This window comes from Rhizophagus irregularis, chromosome 31 (assembly GCF_026210795.1).
Source record: "Rhizophagus irregularis chromosome 31, complete sequence".
In the NCBI taxonomy this organism is placed as follows: Eukaryota; Fungi; Glomeromycota; class Glomeromycetes; order Glomerales; family Glomeraceae; genus Rhizophagus; species Rhizophagus irregularis.
Genome location: NC_089459.1, coordinates 570,868 through 585,878, shown reverse-complemented (window position 1 = coordinate 585,878; position 15,011 = coordinate 570,868). Strand labels below are relative to the sequence as shown.

Sequence of the window (15,011 nt, the reverse complement as noted above, 5' to 3'; positions counted from 1 at the left end):
TGTCATTTTTAATAATTTCACTTAATTTTAACGATCTTACCTTGTAAAACTTTGGTTATTAGCTCGTCAATTAAACGTATTAGATAATTAGATTAAAACATGTACGTATTACCGTACCGCACTGCACAAGATGATTTAAAAATTATATAATACCCATGAGATACATGGCCAAAATTAGTTTAATTCTATCAGAATTAAACATTTTTAAATCGTATATTGTATCCGGGTGGGGTATTCTCAAAGGAGGGTATTTTAAGCAGTGCGGCGGTACGGTAGAACCAAAACCTCGTCTCCTCGTAACATGTACTTTTATAAAAAGTAACTAATAAATAAAAGATAAGGTTTGTTAATTTCTTCTCATAACACATATATATACTGTACATACATATCACTTTAAGAATTATTGCTTAGTAAATTATAAATTTTATTTACAAAAAGAATATTATATACATCGCGTTGATCCAAATCATTACTGATCATAATGAGAAATGACGGATAGTGAATGAGTGTGAAACTATGTAAAAAGAAAATAAACCAAAGAATCAAAAAAATATATATTTTTTCTTTTTCTAAGGTTCTCGCCTCTACCTTTAGACGATATATAATGACGATCGTTTCAAAAAGTTGTTGGATCATAATAACAGCATATAAAGTCATTCCAGATTGAAATAGTTAAATGAATTTATTAATCTAATTAGTAGTTAAGAATATAAAACCCAATAAACCACTTTAAAAATAAACTAAGCCTAATAATAATAATAATGATATATATTTCAATAGTTTATGAAAGAATAAGATCTCAAAATTCGTATTAATGAATTGAATTGGAATTAAACTTCAAGTTCAATTGAGTTTTTTATAATCCAATATCTTTTAAAAAATAATATTTATACATCCAATAATTTAATATTATTATAATAATTAAAGTTTTTTTAATACTTTTAAAAAATTTAAAATAATTATATTTGAAACGAAGTCCAATAATCCAATAATCTAATAATCTAATAATTCAATAGTTGTCTATATTGTTCAATTATTCATTAGTTCATTAGTCCAAAAGGCAAGGCCAACTGGAATGAAGCCATGAAGATATGATAGGTATGATAAGATATTTATTTTATATTACAGTTAAAAACATCTCCAGTTCTTTCACAGCAGGCAAAAGTGCCATCAGTTTGTCGTGCACACCCCTTAGAACAGCACGCTTCTGGATTTGCCATTTCACAACTACCACCTGAAGGTGTGCAGACAAGAGGTGTTGGCGTTAACGTAAAACACATTGCAGTTGTAGGTGTACAAGGAACAACATTTTCGTAACGTTTATGACCATATCTTTTTTGATGCTTCTTTTCATTATTAATTTGATAGTAACTAGGGCGGGGAGTAGGAATAATTTTAGTAAGTTTATGACGTTTATGAAGTTTGCGGTATACATCGGCTGTAATAGTCGATGCCAAGAAAAGTATGACTAAAATTAATAAAAGAATGTTTCTATTCATTATCAAATTATTCATGAATTAATTTTTAGGAATGAAAGTTCAGAAAAAGTCTGCATCAAATTTATATATATATAAATGTAAAAAAAAAAGAAAAAGAAGAAATGTGTTATTAAAATTTACTATATTAGACGTATTAGAAATTAATAACAAGATTGACAAAGCATATGACAAACATTGCGCAATACGTATAGAATCATTGGTTCAATTTTTACACATGTGACGTAAAATATGTTAGAAAAAAATTTTAACAGTTAAGGGAATTTACAATTAAATGAAAAGTTGTACTTACTCATGAGCTAGTTATAATAAGTACTAGCACACTATTAGCATTCGTAGTGTGATTTTTTTAAATGACATTTAATACTCTGTTTCTAATTCATGCAAATAATCGTAATAATCATTTATTACTATTGGATGGTTTTCTCGACGAAGCCTGGACCAAAAAAAACAAATATTATGAATGGTTTACATTTATTTGCTATTTATGCATTTCTTTTCATGTTTGAGAAAGGAATCTGCCTTAATATATGACCTTACATGCCCACATTGAGAAACGATGATTCGCTAAGGGAGAATAATATATATATATACTATATATACTGTATATATAATATTTTTTTCTTTATTAAAGCCTAATATTTAGGAGATTACACACACAAAAAAAAAAGAAAGAGATTAAAATTTGGTAGAGCATAAACTGATTGCGTCCTGAGGCTGATTTAAAAATAAAACTCGAAACTCCAATTACCAAAATTTGACATTAAAGCATGTAAAAATAGTAGAAATGAAGGTATGATGTAATTTTAAGTTACATTACATCAAAAGATCATTACCGAGAAACTATTGGTTTGGAAACAACCAAAGATATACAAATAGAGATATACAGATATTTGAGTAACGCATATAAAGTAATTGTATGTGACAACTTCTTTGTCATATTTATATGTCGTATGCTAAGATGAGGTTGTAGTGACAGTTACAGGGTTTATTGCGTTAAAATTTTCATCATCAGTGTTTTTAACAATTATGCAATATCGGATAATAAATAATAATACTGTACGACTTTAACCATAATACAGTATAAAATGAAATATTTAGTTACGTTGAATTTTCCGTAATTTCAAATCGATTTATGAAGTATTGCATATTTGTTATCACTTTGCTAATTATCTCGTAGGTACCTCATCTTCACACAACGAATTTTCAGCATGAGTCTATAACTCGCTTATTCACATTGATAATTGAGATATCGCAGGTTTACTCCGAAATTCCGAAAATCAAAGTTCCAACAAGGCACAAGCCTGGTAATTCACAATCCCGAGATTTTATTATCCCGAATTCCGATTGTCCCAACATTCTGATTAATGCAAAGTGACTCATTTATTACATATTGCAAATAAGTAAAGCATTAGGTGAATAGATTTTAGGTTGAACGAAATGAATCACAATTAATAAAATTTTTCAAACATTAAATTACGTATTATTTATTTTATTAATACTCTTACAACGTCGTAAATTTGGGTGCAATTCCACCGACAAAGATAATCTAATATGATCATTAAAAATTGTTTTAATTCCATTTTTCAATTACTAACTAAAATTAATAATTAATAGTTATTGGATATGGTGGTTGACATATCACCGAACTGCGAAGCAGTTCGGATGATATTTTAACCACTATACCCAATAACTGTGTTATTATGCAGACGTCCAAGATTATGTTCCCTATAAAAATATAAAAAATAATAATGTATCTTATTTATGTATTTATAAAAATCTAAATGACGTAATGCGTCAAAAATATCAAAGATATTTATGCAATAATAATTTATCTAAAAAATATATTAAGATCCTATTTGGCTGAAACATAATATCGGGATAATGAGCTGTCAGATAATGGATTTCGGGAATATTAAAATTTTCGGGATTGTGGATTTTGAGGATTGTGAATATTTGAGATTGTAAAATTTTCGGGATTATGAATTTTCGGGATCCATGGGTGATGTGAATTATCAGGATTTTCGATTTTAGAAATTTCGAATAATGCAATTCCGTAAATTCCGTTCTATAAAAATCTGATTTTGACATAAATTATATAACAATTTTTTAAAAAGTGAAACCGAAAAATATAAAATAAAATATTATTATGAAGATTCCTACATATCAAAGATTTTAATGTAAAATTTCAGTAAATAAGAAAAAAAAATTGAAAAAGAAATTTTGTTCTACCAATTATATAAAGGATTACATTAAATTCATTGTTATCGTACCATTATTACTAAAAGTATCCTTGTTAGCGCTATTAGTTAATATTGTTTATTATGACATAAAAAAAGAAGTCTTTTCTAGACGTTTCCATTTTGTGATTTTTTTATTTTTATTTTTTGAGAAAATTGAAAAAAAATTTGATACAGTATATATGAAAACGTTGAGTAATATGAATGTGAATCCAGCTTTAATATCTTACATAGCCCTATTATTTAGACATATTACACTGCGCTTGGCGTCAATTGTAACATACAATATACATACATAATGATGTATTAAAAAAAAAAGTATGTTGAACCATTTGAAGAAGATGACTATTTATAATCTCAGGAACATTTATAAAATCTCAATATATTAAAATATTATTTGCCGAACTCCTAGCGTTAAAGGAAAGCGACTCTGAATCAGTTGGAAAAGTTATTAGAACTAAATTAGTAGCTGTAGTTGTAGCTGGTAAGCTACTGATTAGTACCAACTACCAAACTCTCATGTAAGAAACTAGAGAACGTAATGAAGAAAAATAAAGATCATAAAATTCGATAGTAATAGATCGTAGTATTTATAGATCTAGTAGTAATTATGTAAAAATATACCAGATACTGTATAATACACATGTTAAAAAACACGTTGCACAATGTCGTCTACAAAATAAATATAAATTCGTCCATATTTTGTTCCGTCGGGTCCGTTATTTTATTAATAGTTTTTAAAAATAAATTTTATAGAGATAATGATTCATGTGGGCGTGCATCAGCCGTCAGGGGGGATGTTGTTTGAACATGGTTGATCAATTAAGGATTAATCGGTTAAATAGTCCCGTTTATGTCATCTATTATAATGCGTATTTGATGATTTACACCACATTAAACCATAATTAAAATGGGATCCCAAATATCCAATTTTTTTTAAATTGATTGCATTGCTTAAAAATAATTAATTATTTTTTTTTATCATTTCATCTAATAGTATTCTTTTTCTCCCCAAATCTCTTTTCCATCTACTTCCAATAAAATACATGCAAGATTAATACATGTTACTCAAAATAATCGATCGTAACTGCGCCGCATCCCATTTGGAAAAAAATTATATTTTTTATAACCAAAAAAAGATTTTTATTTTTTAATAATTTGTTTCATGAATTGTTTCGAAAAAAAAAAAAAAAAAAAAAAAATTCTTTTAAAAAAAAATTCTAATTCTATAAAAAAATAAAGTTTCGAATTTCGAATAATTTCGGCAAATTGTAAATTAAGAAAAAAAAAATAATATTTATTATATATATGTTTCCTTTGGCGTTAAAAAAAAAAAATATTCGAACACAAAATAAAACAACAAATAAATATATATTTACATTATATATATATCAATTACAATAATTTTTTTTTCCTAAAAAAAACATTATAAATATAACAGAGAAACCTTTTTTTAAAATAAAATTTTTTCCTTTTAATTTATAAATTAAAGTATTATTGCATGTTATCGCATGTAATTTAAAAATAATAAAGGTAATTAAAAAAGAGAGATAAAAAAATTTTTTTTTTTTCTTTCTCTTTTCGAATCTTCCATCTAAAGAATAATTACAAGTTTATTATTATTATTATTATTTATTATTATATAACCACACATCAAAATACGTCACCGCCAAGAAAATTGCCCTAAATTACCAAAAATATATTCTTCAACCAAAAATTCAATCCTTTTAGAATTCAAAACCTTAATAAAAAACTCTGGAAAAATTATAATTGCTTTTTTATTTAAAAACCGTTAGTCCCAAACTTCCAAATGTAAGTTAAAGTGATATGTCATCATAATATTTAAAAAACCTAGAATTTTTTTGCATATATTGTTGTTTATATAAGTCTACTTTCCATATGGTTACTTTTTTTCTAAAATAAAAAAATTTTATTATAATCCACGTGGAAGTTTAATAAAAACGTCACGGGTAGTGATTAATTAAATAAACAAATACAACTCAGTTAAACACCAACGACAACACAATGTACAATGTGAGATACCAATTAAATATAAAACGGATTTATTTAATAAGATCGATGTTTGAAGTGAAGGAACATTAATTAAAAATTACTATAAAAGTATTTATGATTAATTTTGATGGATCATCGCAACACATTGTTTAAGGAAATTAATGTAGTTATCTTCCAAAAAGTACAAAAAAAATAATAAAACTAAAAAGGAAGATAAAAAAATGATCAATTATTTATATTATATATATATAAAAAAAAAATTCATTCTTTAAGTGAATCTAAATGAAATATTCGAAAAAAGTTAAGATTTCTTTAAAGAAAAAAAATATTTTTTTTTTTTTGTTTTTTTATTTTATTTTATTTTTTTATTTTTTATTTTTATTTTTTTTTGTGTTTTTACCTTTGTTCATTATTTTATTTTTTTTTCTCCTTTACTTTTTTTCTATTTAGAATTACTTATTATATATTTTAAAGAAGGAATTTAGGAAAGGAATTAATTATTTGGGAAATTATTATTTGTTACATTGTTTATTACACAGAATTCAAAACAAAAAAGCAAATACTTAATAATCAATTTAACACCATTAATATTCGAATTAATATATATTATTATGCATATATAAATATAGTTATCACTTTCAAGTAACCTACCTTTTTTTTTTATCCTACTTTTCTCGTCCTTTTTTTTTTCTTTTCATTTTTAGGTCTTTAAAAGACTTTAATACATTCCTTTTTTTATCCCCCCCAACATTTCACCAACGCAGGGGTGACGGTTGACGGAAACGACTTTTTTTTCGTTTTTTTATTTATTATTATTATTATTTTTTTTATCAAACAAAACTCATACGAAAAAATAATTTTTTTTCCCCCTCCTCCTACAAAAAAAAAATATTTTTTTTTTTTCGACTATCACAAAAACGGTCATATAAAAATGATTGTGATAAAAATAATAATATACTTTATATTCTTCTTATTAAATTTTTTAAATTTAATATTAGGAGCTCCAATCTTAACAACAAATATATCACCTAGGTGGGGACATACTGCTACTTTAGTAGGTACAAGAATATATTTTATTGGAGGTAGAACGTTAGGAAATGTTCTGGCAACAGAGTTCCTAAGTTTAGATGTATCAAAATCATTTACAAGTTTACAACCTGAATGGTTCTCATTTGATACCGTAGGAGTACCAAAAGCATTAGGTCATACGGCGGTAAAAGGTGGTCCAAATAATGATCAAATAATAATATTTGGTGGTAGTGTGGATGATCCTGTAACTGCTCTTACTAGTAGTTTATACGTTTATGATACTGTTAATGATGAATTCACAAATCTAAAATTACCAAATGGTCCAAATAGAAGATATGATCATTCCGCTGTAACTAGCCCTTCAGGAAAAATGTTAATTTATGGTGGTTATGTCGATCAATGGACTGGTAGCCCAAAAGCTTTAATGACCTCGGAATTATGGGAATTAAATACTATTAATTTAAATACTTGGAATGGGTTTCCTTCTATAAGTAATTCTCCTGGATTAAGAAGAAGTCACACTGCTTCAATTATAGAAAATAAAATGTATATATTAGGTGGTGTTGTCAGTAATACTCCTTTAGGAATGAATGTAATTTATGTATTTAATTTATTAAATAATGTTTGGGAAGTTAATACTGCTACTGGTGATGTACCTTTACCAAGAAGGGAATTTTCTTCCGTTGTTGCAAATGAAAAAATTATAATTTATGGAGGTACCGATGTATCAAGATCAGAATTATATGGTGATGTAGCTATATTAGATACAAATACTTGGACTTGGTCAAAACAGGAAACAACAAATTCCCCTCCAAATAGAAGTGGTCATACTGCAACTCTTGTAGGTGCTAATATGATAGTCGCATTTGGTAGTACTGATTCTTCTACAATTGATTCAAGTATTTATATTTTAAATATAATTAATTGGTCTTGGGATACTCAATATGTTCCTATGGAATTACCTTCAGATGATTCTTTTACTACAATGAAAAATATAACTAATCCTAATATTAATCGTAAGAATAACGCCAATAATGCTGATACTACAAGGATTTATTTAATAGTAATAATAGTTTTAGCAGTTGTTTGTGGTATATTATTTATTATAATAATATGGTATGTTATTTATAAACTTATTGATGATTATAAAATAAGGGCTGGAATTCATTTAGTAGGTCATCCATATGAATCAAATCCTATACAATCAGCTGAACCACAACAACCTACTAGACCCCGTCCAGCTTTTCTCTGCTTGGGTAGAAGTAACAAGAGAGATAAACATTATTCCACTCAATCCACTCAATCTGCTCAAGGATTAGTTAATAATTATTCAATACCAACGTCACCGTCAACAGGTCCATCAACACCTCATACAATGACAATGAATAATAATAGATATTCAAATAATTCAGGTTCTGGAACATTTAATAGACATTCATTTGCTTCAGGTGTTGGAGGTGCTGGAGGTATTGGAAATATTGGACCTTTTACCAGATTTTCAGGTGTTGGGAAAGTAACATTTAGTGATCAACCAGAAATGTTTCAATATTCTCCTGAAAGTGAAGGTTCAAATATATCTCCTTTTGATACATTTGATGATGATAGTGAACCTGTAAATAAAAAAGATAGATTAAGAGTAAGTGGTAATATAAAACCCAAAGGCAGTGTTGATGATATACCATACCAATTCGGGACTTTATATGTTTCAAACCCTGACCAAAAAGAGAGTGAAGATGAAGATGATGATGATGATGAAGAGGGTTATGAAGAAGAAGAAGAGAGTAATGAAGATGAAGAAGGTGAAGATGAAGAAGAAGAGAGTAATGAAGATGAAGAAGGTGAAGATGATGAAGAGGATGACGAAGATGAAGGAGGAAATAATAATGAAGATGATAATAATAACGAAGAAGGAGACGATGATGACGACGATGATGAAGATGATAATGCGTAAATAGTAATAATATTCAATAGAAATAGACATTTAGATATTTTTATTTATTTTAAAAAAAAAAGGACTTCCGTTATAAAATTCCGTTACAAAACAAAAAAAAAAACAACTTGAAAATTATTTTCTTTTCCAAGTACTTTTTCTCCCCTAGAGTTGGATTTTTTTTAAAAAATCACCCCCCTGCGTTATATTTTCATATTATACCATCATACCATCATACCATCATACCATTAATTCCTACATATTGTTTCATCATTCAACATTTCGTAAATAATTCCTTCCCTTCATTCTTCCACAATGTTCTATTTCTATGTATATAATTTACGGGAAAAAAAAAATTTCAATGTTGTTTTTAGCATACCTTGTATTATTTTTTAAAATATGATCATTTTTTTAAAAAAATTGTGTTAACTTCTTATCGGTCGCGTATAATATCACGTGATTGTCACGGGTAACAACATTTTGGCTTGACGCCATTTTTCTTGCCAAAATTACATCATATCACGTGGATCAAAGCCGCCTCACGATCGCATGACCGCATTTAACACAAATCAAAAAATTCATAAACAGAACCATATCATCCATTACACTTCCATTATCCATTTTCCATCTCCCATGCTCATCTCCCATAGTCCCATCTGGCCATTGGATTTCGTCAACTTATTCACGGTTTCATTAAAGTCAAGCAGGACTGTAACATGAAAAACCCAAAATGAACCGCGTGAACTGTAAACACTGTAACACTGTAAACACTGTATCACCGTATCACCGTATCATTGTATCATAGTAACATCAATCTCATTGACCTCATTTAATAAAATCAAACTGAATTTGAGAGTTAAAAACTTTTATTAACTTATTAACTTGTATCAATTTGTATCAATTTGTATAACTTGTATAACTTGTATAACTTGTATAACTTGTATAATTTTGAATCTAAACTTGAAAAATACTTTTTAATTAAAATCCAATCGATTCAACTAGAGTAAATGCGTGTAATGCGTATAATACGGTTCAAGAAACGCGAAAAAATTGTGTTTCAGATAACTTTTAGGATAATTAAGGAAAAAAAATTCAAAATTTTTTATTATTAAAACGAAAAATAAAAAAAAAAAGAATGTTTAAAACTAAAAGTTTTTTATATTTTTTTATGAAACAATTTCTCCATCTGATTATTTGATTAACATAAAAAAAATCTCTCTCTTTATCAACACTTTTTTAGAATTGCAGCATGAACACATGTTATAAAAAATGCAAGGTAAAATGTAAATATGTAAATATTTCTTAATTTGGTTGGTTAAAAAAATTAAAACTTGTTATAATAAAGTTTAAGTTATCTACATCGAACACATCGAACACAATAGTTATTTTGAAACATTAAAAAAATTTTTTTAAAAAAAAGAATTTTTTTAATTTTAGATTTTTAAAAATGTTTCAATTTAGAACACGTGAATACTATAAATGATAATTATTTGAATGATAAAAATGAATGAATGTTTCACGATATTTTATTTCGAAACTGTGTTCAATTACCCCCAATGGAATCACAACATTAATTTATTATATATTTCGATAAAAAAAAAATATAAAATTAAATATTAAATTACACAAAATACACTAAATTACACTAAATTACACTAAATACACTAAATACTTTGCACTGTAATCAAACTTGTAAATGATTTACATTGTTTCTAATAATAAATGGGATGAAATGATTGGTTCTAAAAAAAAATTATGTATAAATTGTGTTTAATTGTATAAATATAATAAATAAATATAATAAATATGTAAAATTCTTTAAATAAATTTATTTGGATTTAATCGGATATTTACTTATATGACAGTTTTTTTATAACCGATGACATACTATCTATATAACCGATGATATTGTTATATTAAGATTGTATCAAAAACGGATCCAAATTTGCCGAAATTAATCAGAAATTTGCCGAATAATCTATATGGATTCCTATATGATATGATCCATATGAAATCCACTTCGGATATTTGTTATGTGTTATATATACATTTATATATATCAATTATATACATTTATATATATCGATTATATATCTTTTATATATATCAATTATATATAATTTTATATTATTTATAAACATTGGTACGTCAATCACATCACATCATAATCATTATGATGATTATGATGACTTTCAATGACACTTTTACACTTTTATTACCGCCACAATTACTTAGTAATCCAAGATTTACCGGAGATGAAACATTTTTAAACAACGAAGATGTACGAATATAGTACTCTTAAGTCTTAATTAAAGAACATCAAAAATATAATGATATATTATTATAAGTATCAAATAAAGTTAAATTAATAAGGTGACTAATTAAACGCATGCCATAATTATTATTTAAGAATGATCAACATTGAAGATAAACACACACTCAAGATTAACACTGAAGATTAAAAAATTAAAAAAAGCACATCTTGCATACTAAAGGAGACATGAAAGAATTATTGTCTTTTACATTTTTTATCCCTTTGTCTATTCTTTTATTATTTTTTGAAATTTTGAAGATTTTTTATTTTTTTAGTCATATTATTCTTTCTACTCTTTCTTTTTTTATTATTTATTATTTTTTTTCATCATCCTTATTTTCATTTTATTACCCATAATGAAAAACGGCCCAAAAAAAATTTTTGTTCTCCTGGTATATCAAGGTATATCAAAATATTTTTATATGATGTGCGATGATTTTACCAAGAATAGATATGAAAATCGTACTAGTACATTAATTTGTAAATTGGTGAGATTTTTTGTGTAAAAGGAGAAATTTCTTTGTTTCTTTTTGAAAAAAGGGAGAATAGAAAAAAGGATTTTTGTTGTTTGTATTGTTCCTTGTCTGCATGATTAGAACTTTATAAATTTTTACCATCTTTGTTCTTTTTGTGATACATTATTTGGTATAATTTGTGTTCATCATGATGTAAATTAACCCCTTATTTTTTTTAAAAAAAACTATATATATGCTCCTCAAATTTCATTAACTTTTACTCCCCTCGGAAAAAAAACAAATAAATTTTTTCTAGATTTCGAAAAAAGAAAATAACAAAAACTTTAAATTTTCCTTTCCTTTTTCTCTTTTTTTTTTTTTTTTTTTCTTTTTTTTTTCTAATTAAAAAAAAAAGAAAAAATTTATAATTTACAAAAAAAAAAAAAATAAAAAGGAAAATTTAAAAAATTAAAAATAATAAATTAATAATTTTTGTTAGATATCATACATATATATATACATTTTTACATTTTTACATTATAAATTGATAAATATGCGTTCGCTGGCGAAAACTAAACCAACACTTTCAGATGTTCTCAATAATGAAACATCATATCCATATTCATTAGATGATTTTGCAACATTCTTGGATCAAACATTTTGTTTGGAAAATTTAGAATTTTATTTAGCAGTTAAAAGATATCGATATTATGCATCAAATTATTTCAATTCCAATAATTCCGCCACATCACTTTTAATGTCAGACATTACCGATATACCAGAAGTTCCAGAAGATTATTATTTTGATGACGCTTCATTACGTGGGGATACCCCAGCTCATATGGAATTTCTTAAACAAAAACTTGTTGATATAATTACTACATTTATTTTACCAAATTCACCAAAAGAAATCAATATTCTTTCAGTAACAAGAGATGATTTATTAACTAATGTTTTTCAATATAATAATTATCATCCTTCAATACTTGACCCTGTTAGGAATCAAGTATATGAATTGATGCAAGCAAGTAGTTTCAATCAATTCTTACTTGAAGCTGGAAATACTGAATTAAGAATGTCGAGTGAAGAAAGTGAAGGTGTAGATTCTGATTATTCTTCTTCTTCTTCATCCGGTGTTAATTTTCGTGGAATTACTCGTTCAACAAATAAAAATAATCGTACCAAACAAACTTTTGGTGCCGGTTTAAAACAAAAATATAGGAAATTGATTAAAACAACTTCCTCAAAAATTAACGGAAATAATTGAATTCAAATTATTGAATAATTACATTTTTTTATTTTCGGATTTTGGAATTTTGGAATTTGAAACAATTTTTTTTTTTTTTGCATTTTTTCTCATATTTTCTCATAAAAAACAAACATTTTTTTTGTAATATAACACACACACGTTAAATAGAATATAGACTTGTTTGAATTTTTTTTTTTTGTACAAAAATATATAACTTTATAGAATTTGCAAAGGACTTTTTTTTCTTTTTTTCTTTTTTTTTTTTCTCTTGACGGTTTTTAGAAGATTTCCTCCCTTTACAACACACATTACATATAAAAAAGGAAATTATTAGAATTTTAAAAAAAAAAATTTTAATATTTTTTCCACACAATTTTTTTCATTTTTTAAAAAAAAATCATTTATCATTAAGCATTTTTTAAGAAATTATTTTTTTTCAACATTTTTTACAATTCACATTTTTATCATTCAAACACAATTCAACACAATTTTCATTGCATTAAATGAACAAATAATCGTTAAATCCCTAACTTTTTAACGATTCCGTTCATTTTTTACAAAAAAAAAAAAACATTTTTAAGCATTTTTTTTTATTCATCATCATTTTTTCAAACAAAAAATTTTTATTTTATTTATTTATTTATTGGGGAATTTTCTTTTAAAAACGAAAAAAAAAAATTTAGAAATAAAGAAATTTTTTTTTAATGTAATTTTAGTTTAAAAAAAAATCAAAAAATAGATTAAATAATATTAGAAGAGAGATTTTTTTTTTTTATTTAAAAGTAATAAAAAAAAAAAGAAATATAATAAAAATAGAATATAATATACGTACATATGTATATATATTATATAATTTATTAAAAAATAAATATATTTTTCGCGTTTTTTTTTTTTCACATTAAAAATGTGGCAAATGTACATACAATATTCTCGTTTTCGTTTTGATTGATAGATTAAAAAAGTTTCTTTCGGAATTTGATCACTTTTAAAGTGAAATTTGTTCAAATCAGGTATATAATAAAAGTACATTTACATTTTGCGCAGATGTACATTTTGCGCAGGTGTTATAATAAAAGCGCAGGTGTACATTTTCGCAGGTGGTATAATGAAAGTACATTTTTTTTCATTTTGCGCAGGTTGTATAATAAAAGTACATTTTGCATTTTTTTTTTTACGCTAAGGTCATTAATGATATGCTTGACACATTACCGACATAACATACGGCGTACCGCGTACGAAATCTTTCATAAAAAAAAGGGCATTTACAATATTGCGCCTCATAAATTTTCTAAATTTGTTATATAAAAGGTTTTCCTTGTTCATTCCTTATCAACCTATTTATGAATAATATGATTGGTCAAAAATAATGAGTGCAAAAAAAGTCATTATGTCATTTTTGTAACACGTCATATAAATAAAGTTTATAATAAAGTTTTGTAATAGTTTTTATCTTTATTGAGGACGTATGATACATATGATTTTTGAATTTTTTTTTTTTGAAAGTGTTTTTTTTTATGGATAATTCCAACTATGTAAACTATGTACGAATTTTTTTTTTTCTACCCATTTCTACCCATTTCTAAACTTTTCTAACCTTTTCTATACATTCTAAAAAATCAAATTTCTTGAAAAAATTTTTTTTTTATATATAACTATATTATAACTATATTATAACTATATTATAAACGATGTATTATAACTATATTACTATATTATAAATTATGTATTATAGCTTATATTATAACCATGTATTATAACTATATTAACTATATTACTATATTATAACTATGTATTATAACTATATAAATAAAATTAAATAGAGTCATTATTAATCCATCAAAAATGTTTCTCGTGTAACATATGCGAGTCCAATAAAAAAACAAGATTTATAACAAGATTTTTTTTTAATGTTTAAAAAGAACAAAGAAAAAATTTTATGTACGAGGATAAATATATTTTTATTGAGAAAATTTTTTTTTTTTTTTTTTTTTAAAAAAAAAATATAACGTTGCATGGTTCATTCATAAACTTTTTGATTGAAATAGATCAACGAGTTAAAAAGAGTTTATAAAGTTCAAATAATATACCCACGTGTTCTTAATAAAAAGAACCGGAATTTTGATTGTCCATTATTTTGACAAACAAAAAAAAAAATAAAATAAAATAAAAAGAATAAAATAAAAAAAGATAAAAGAATATAATATAAAATAAAAAAAGATAAAGAATAAAAATGTATAAAAATATAAAAAAAAAAAAAAAAAAAAAAAAAAAAAAAAAAAAAAAAA

General features: G+C 25.1%; 3 protein-coding genes across 3 annotated transcripts; 2 read left to right on the top strand and 1 right to left on the bottom strand.

Annotated features, from left to right (window-relative positions):
• Nucleotides 1-1,112: 1,112 nt before the first annotated feature.
• Nucleotides 1,113-1,514, bottom strand: OCT59_022229 (uncharacterized protein; the record flags this gene model as incomplete). The annotated part of the gene is made up of 1 exon (XM_025314258.2): nt 1,113-1,514. The coding sequence occupies one exon, from the start codon at nt 1,512-1,514 to the stop codon at nt 1,113-1,115; it is 402 nt and encodes a 133-aa protein (XP_025185683.1).
• A 4,949-nt stretch (nt 1,515-6,463) lies between these two features.
• Nucleotides 6,464-9,826, top strand: OCT59_022228 (uncharacterized protein). The gene has a single exon (XM_066144685.1). It carries the CDS (start codon nt 6,681-6,683, stop codon nt 8,727-8,729), a length of 2,049 nt encoding a protein of 682 aa, XP_066006122.1. The 5' UTR covers nt 6,464-6,680; the 3' UTR covers nt 8,730-9,826.
• A 2,049-nt stretch (nt 9,827-11,875) lies between these two features.
• Nucleotides 11,876-13,933, top strand: OCT59_022227 (uncharacterized protein). Its single transcript, XM_025331579.2, has one exon. The coding sequence runs from the start codon at nt 12,031-12,033 to the stop codon at nt 12,742-12,744; it is 714 nt and encodes a 237-aa protein (XP_025185680.1). The 5' UTR covers nt 11,876-12,030; the 3' UTR covers nt 12,745-13,933.
• The last annotated feature ends 1,078 nt before the right edge of the window (nt 13,934-15,011 follow it).

Bases quoted from the DNA above. Each gene is read 5' to 3' on its own strand.
- OCT59_022228 (XM_066144685.1), top strand. From the start codon at position 6,681: ATGATTGTGATAAAAATAATAATATACTTTATATTCTTCTTATTAAAT.
- OCT59_022227 (XM_025331579.2), top strand. From the start codon at position 12,031: ATGCGTTCGCTGGCGAAAACTAAACCAACACTTTCAGATGTTCTCAAT.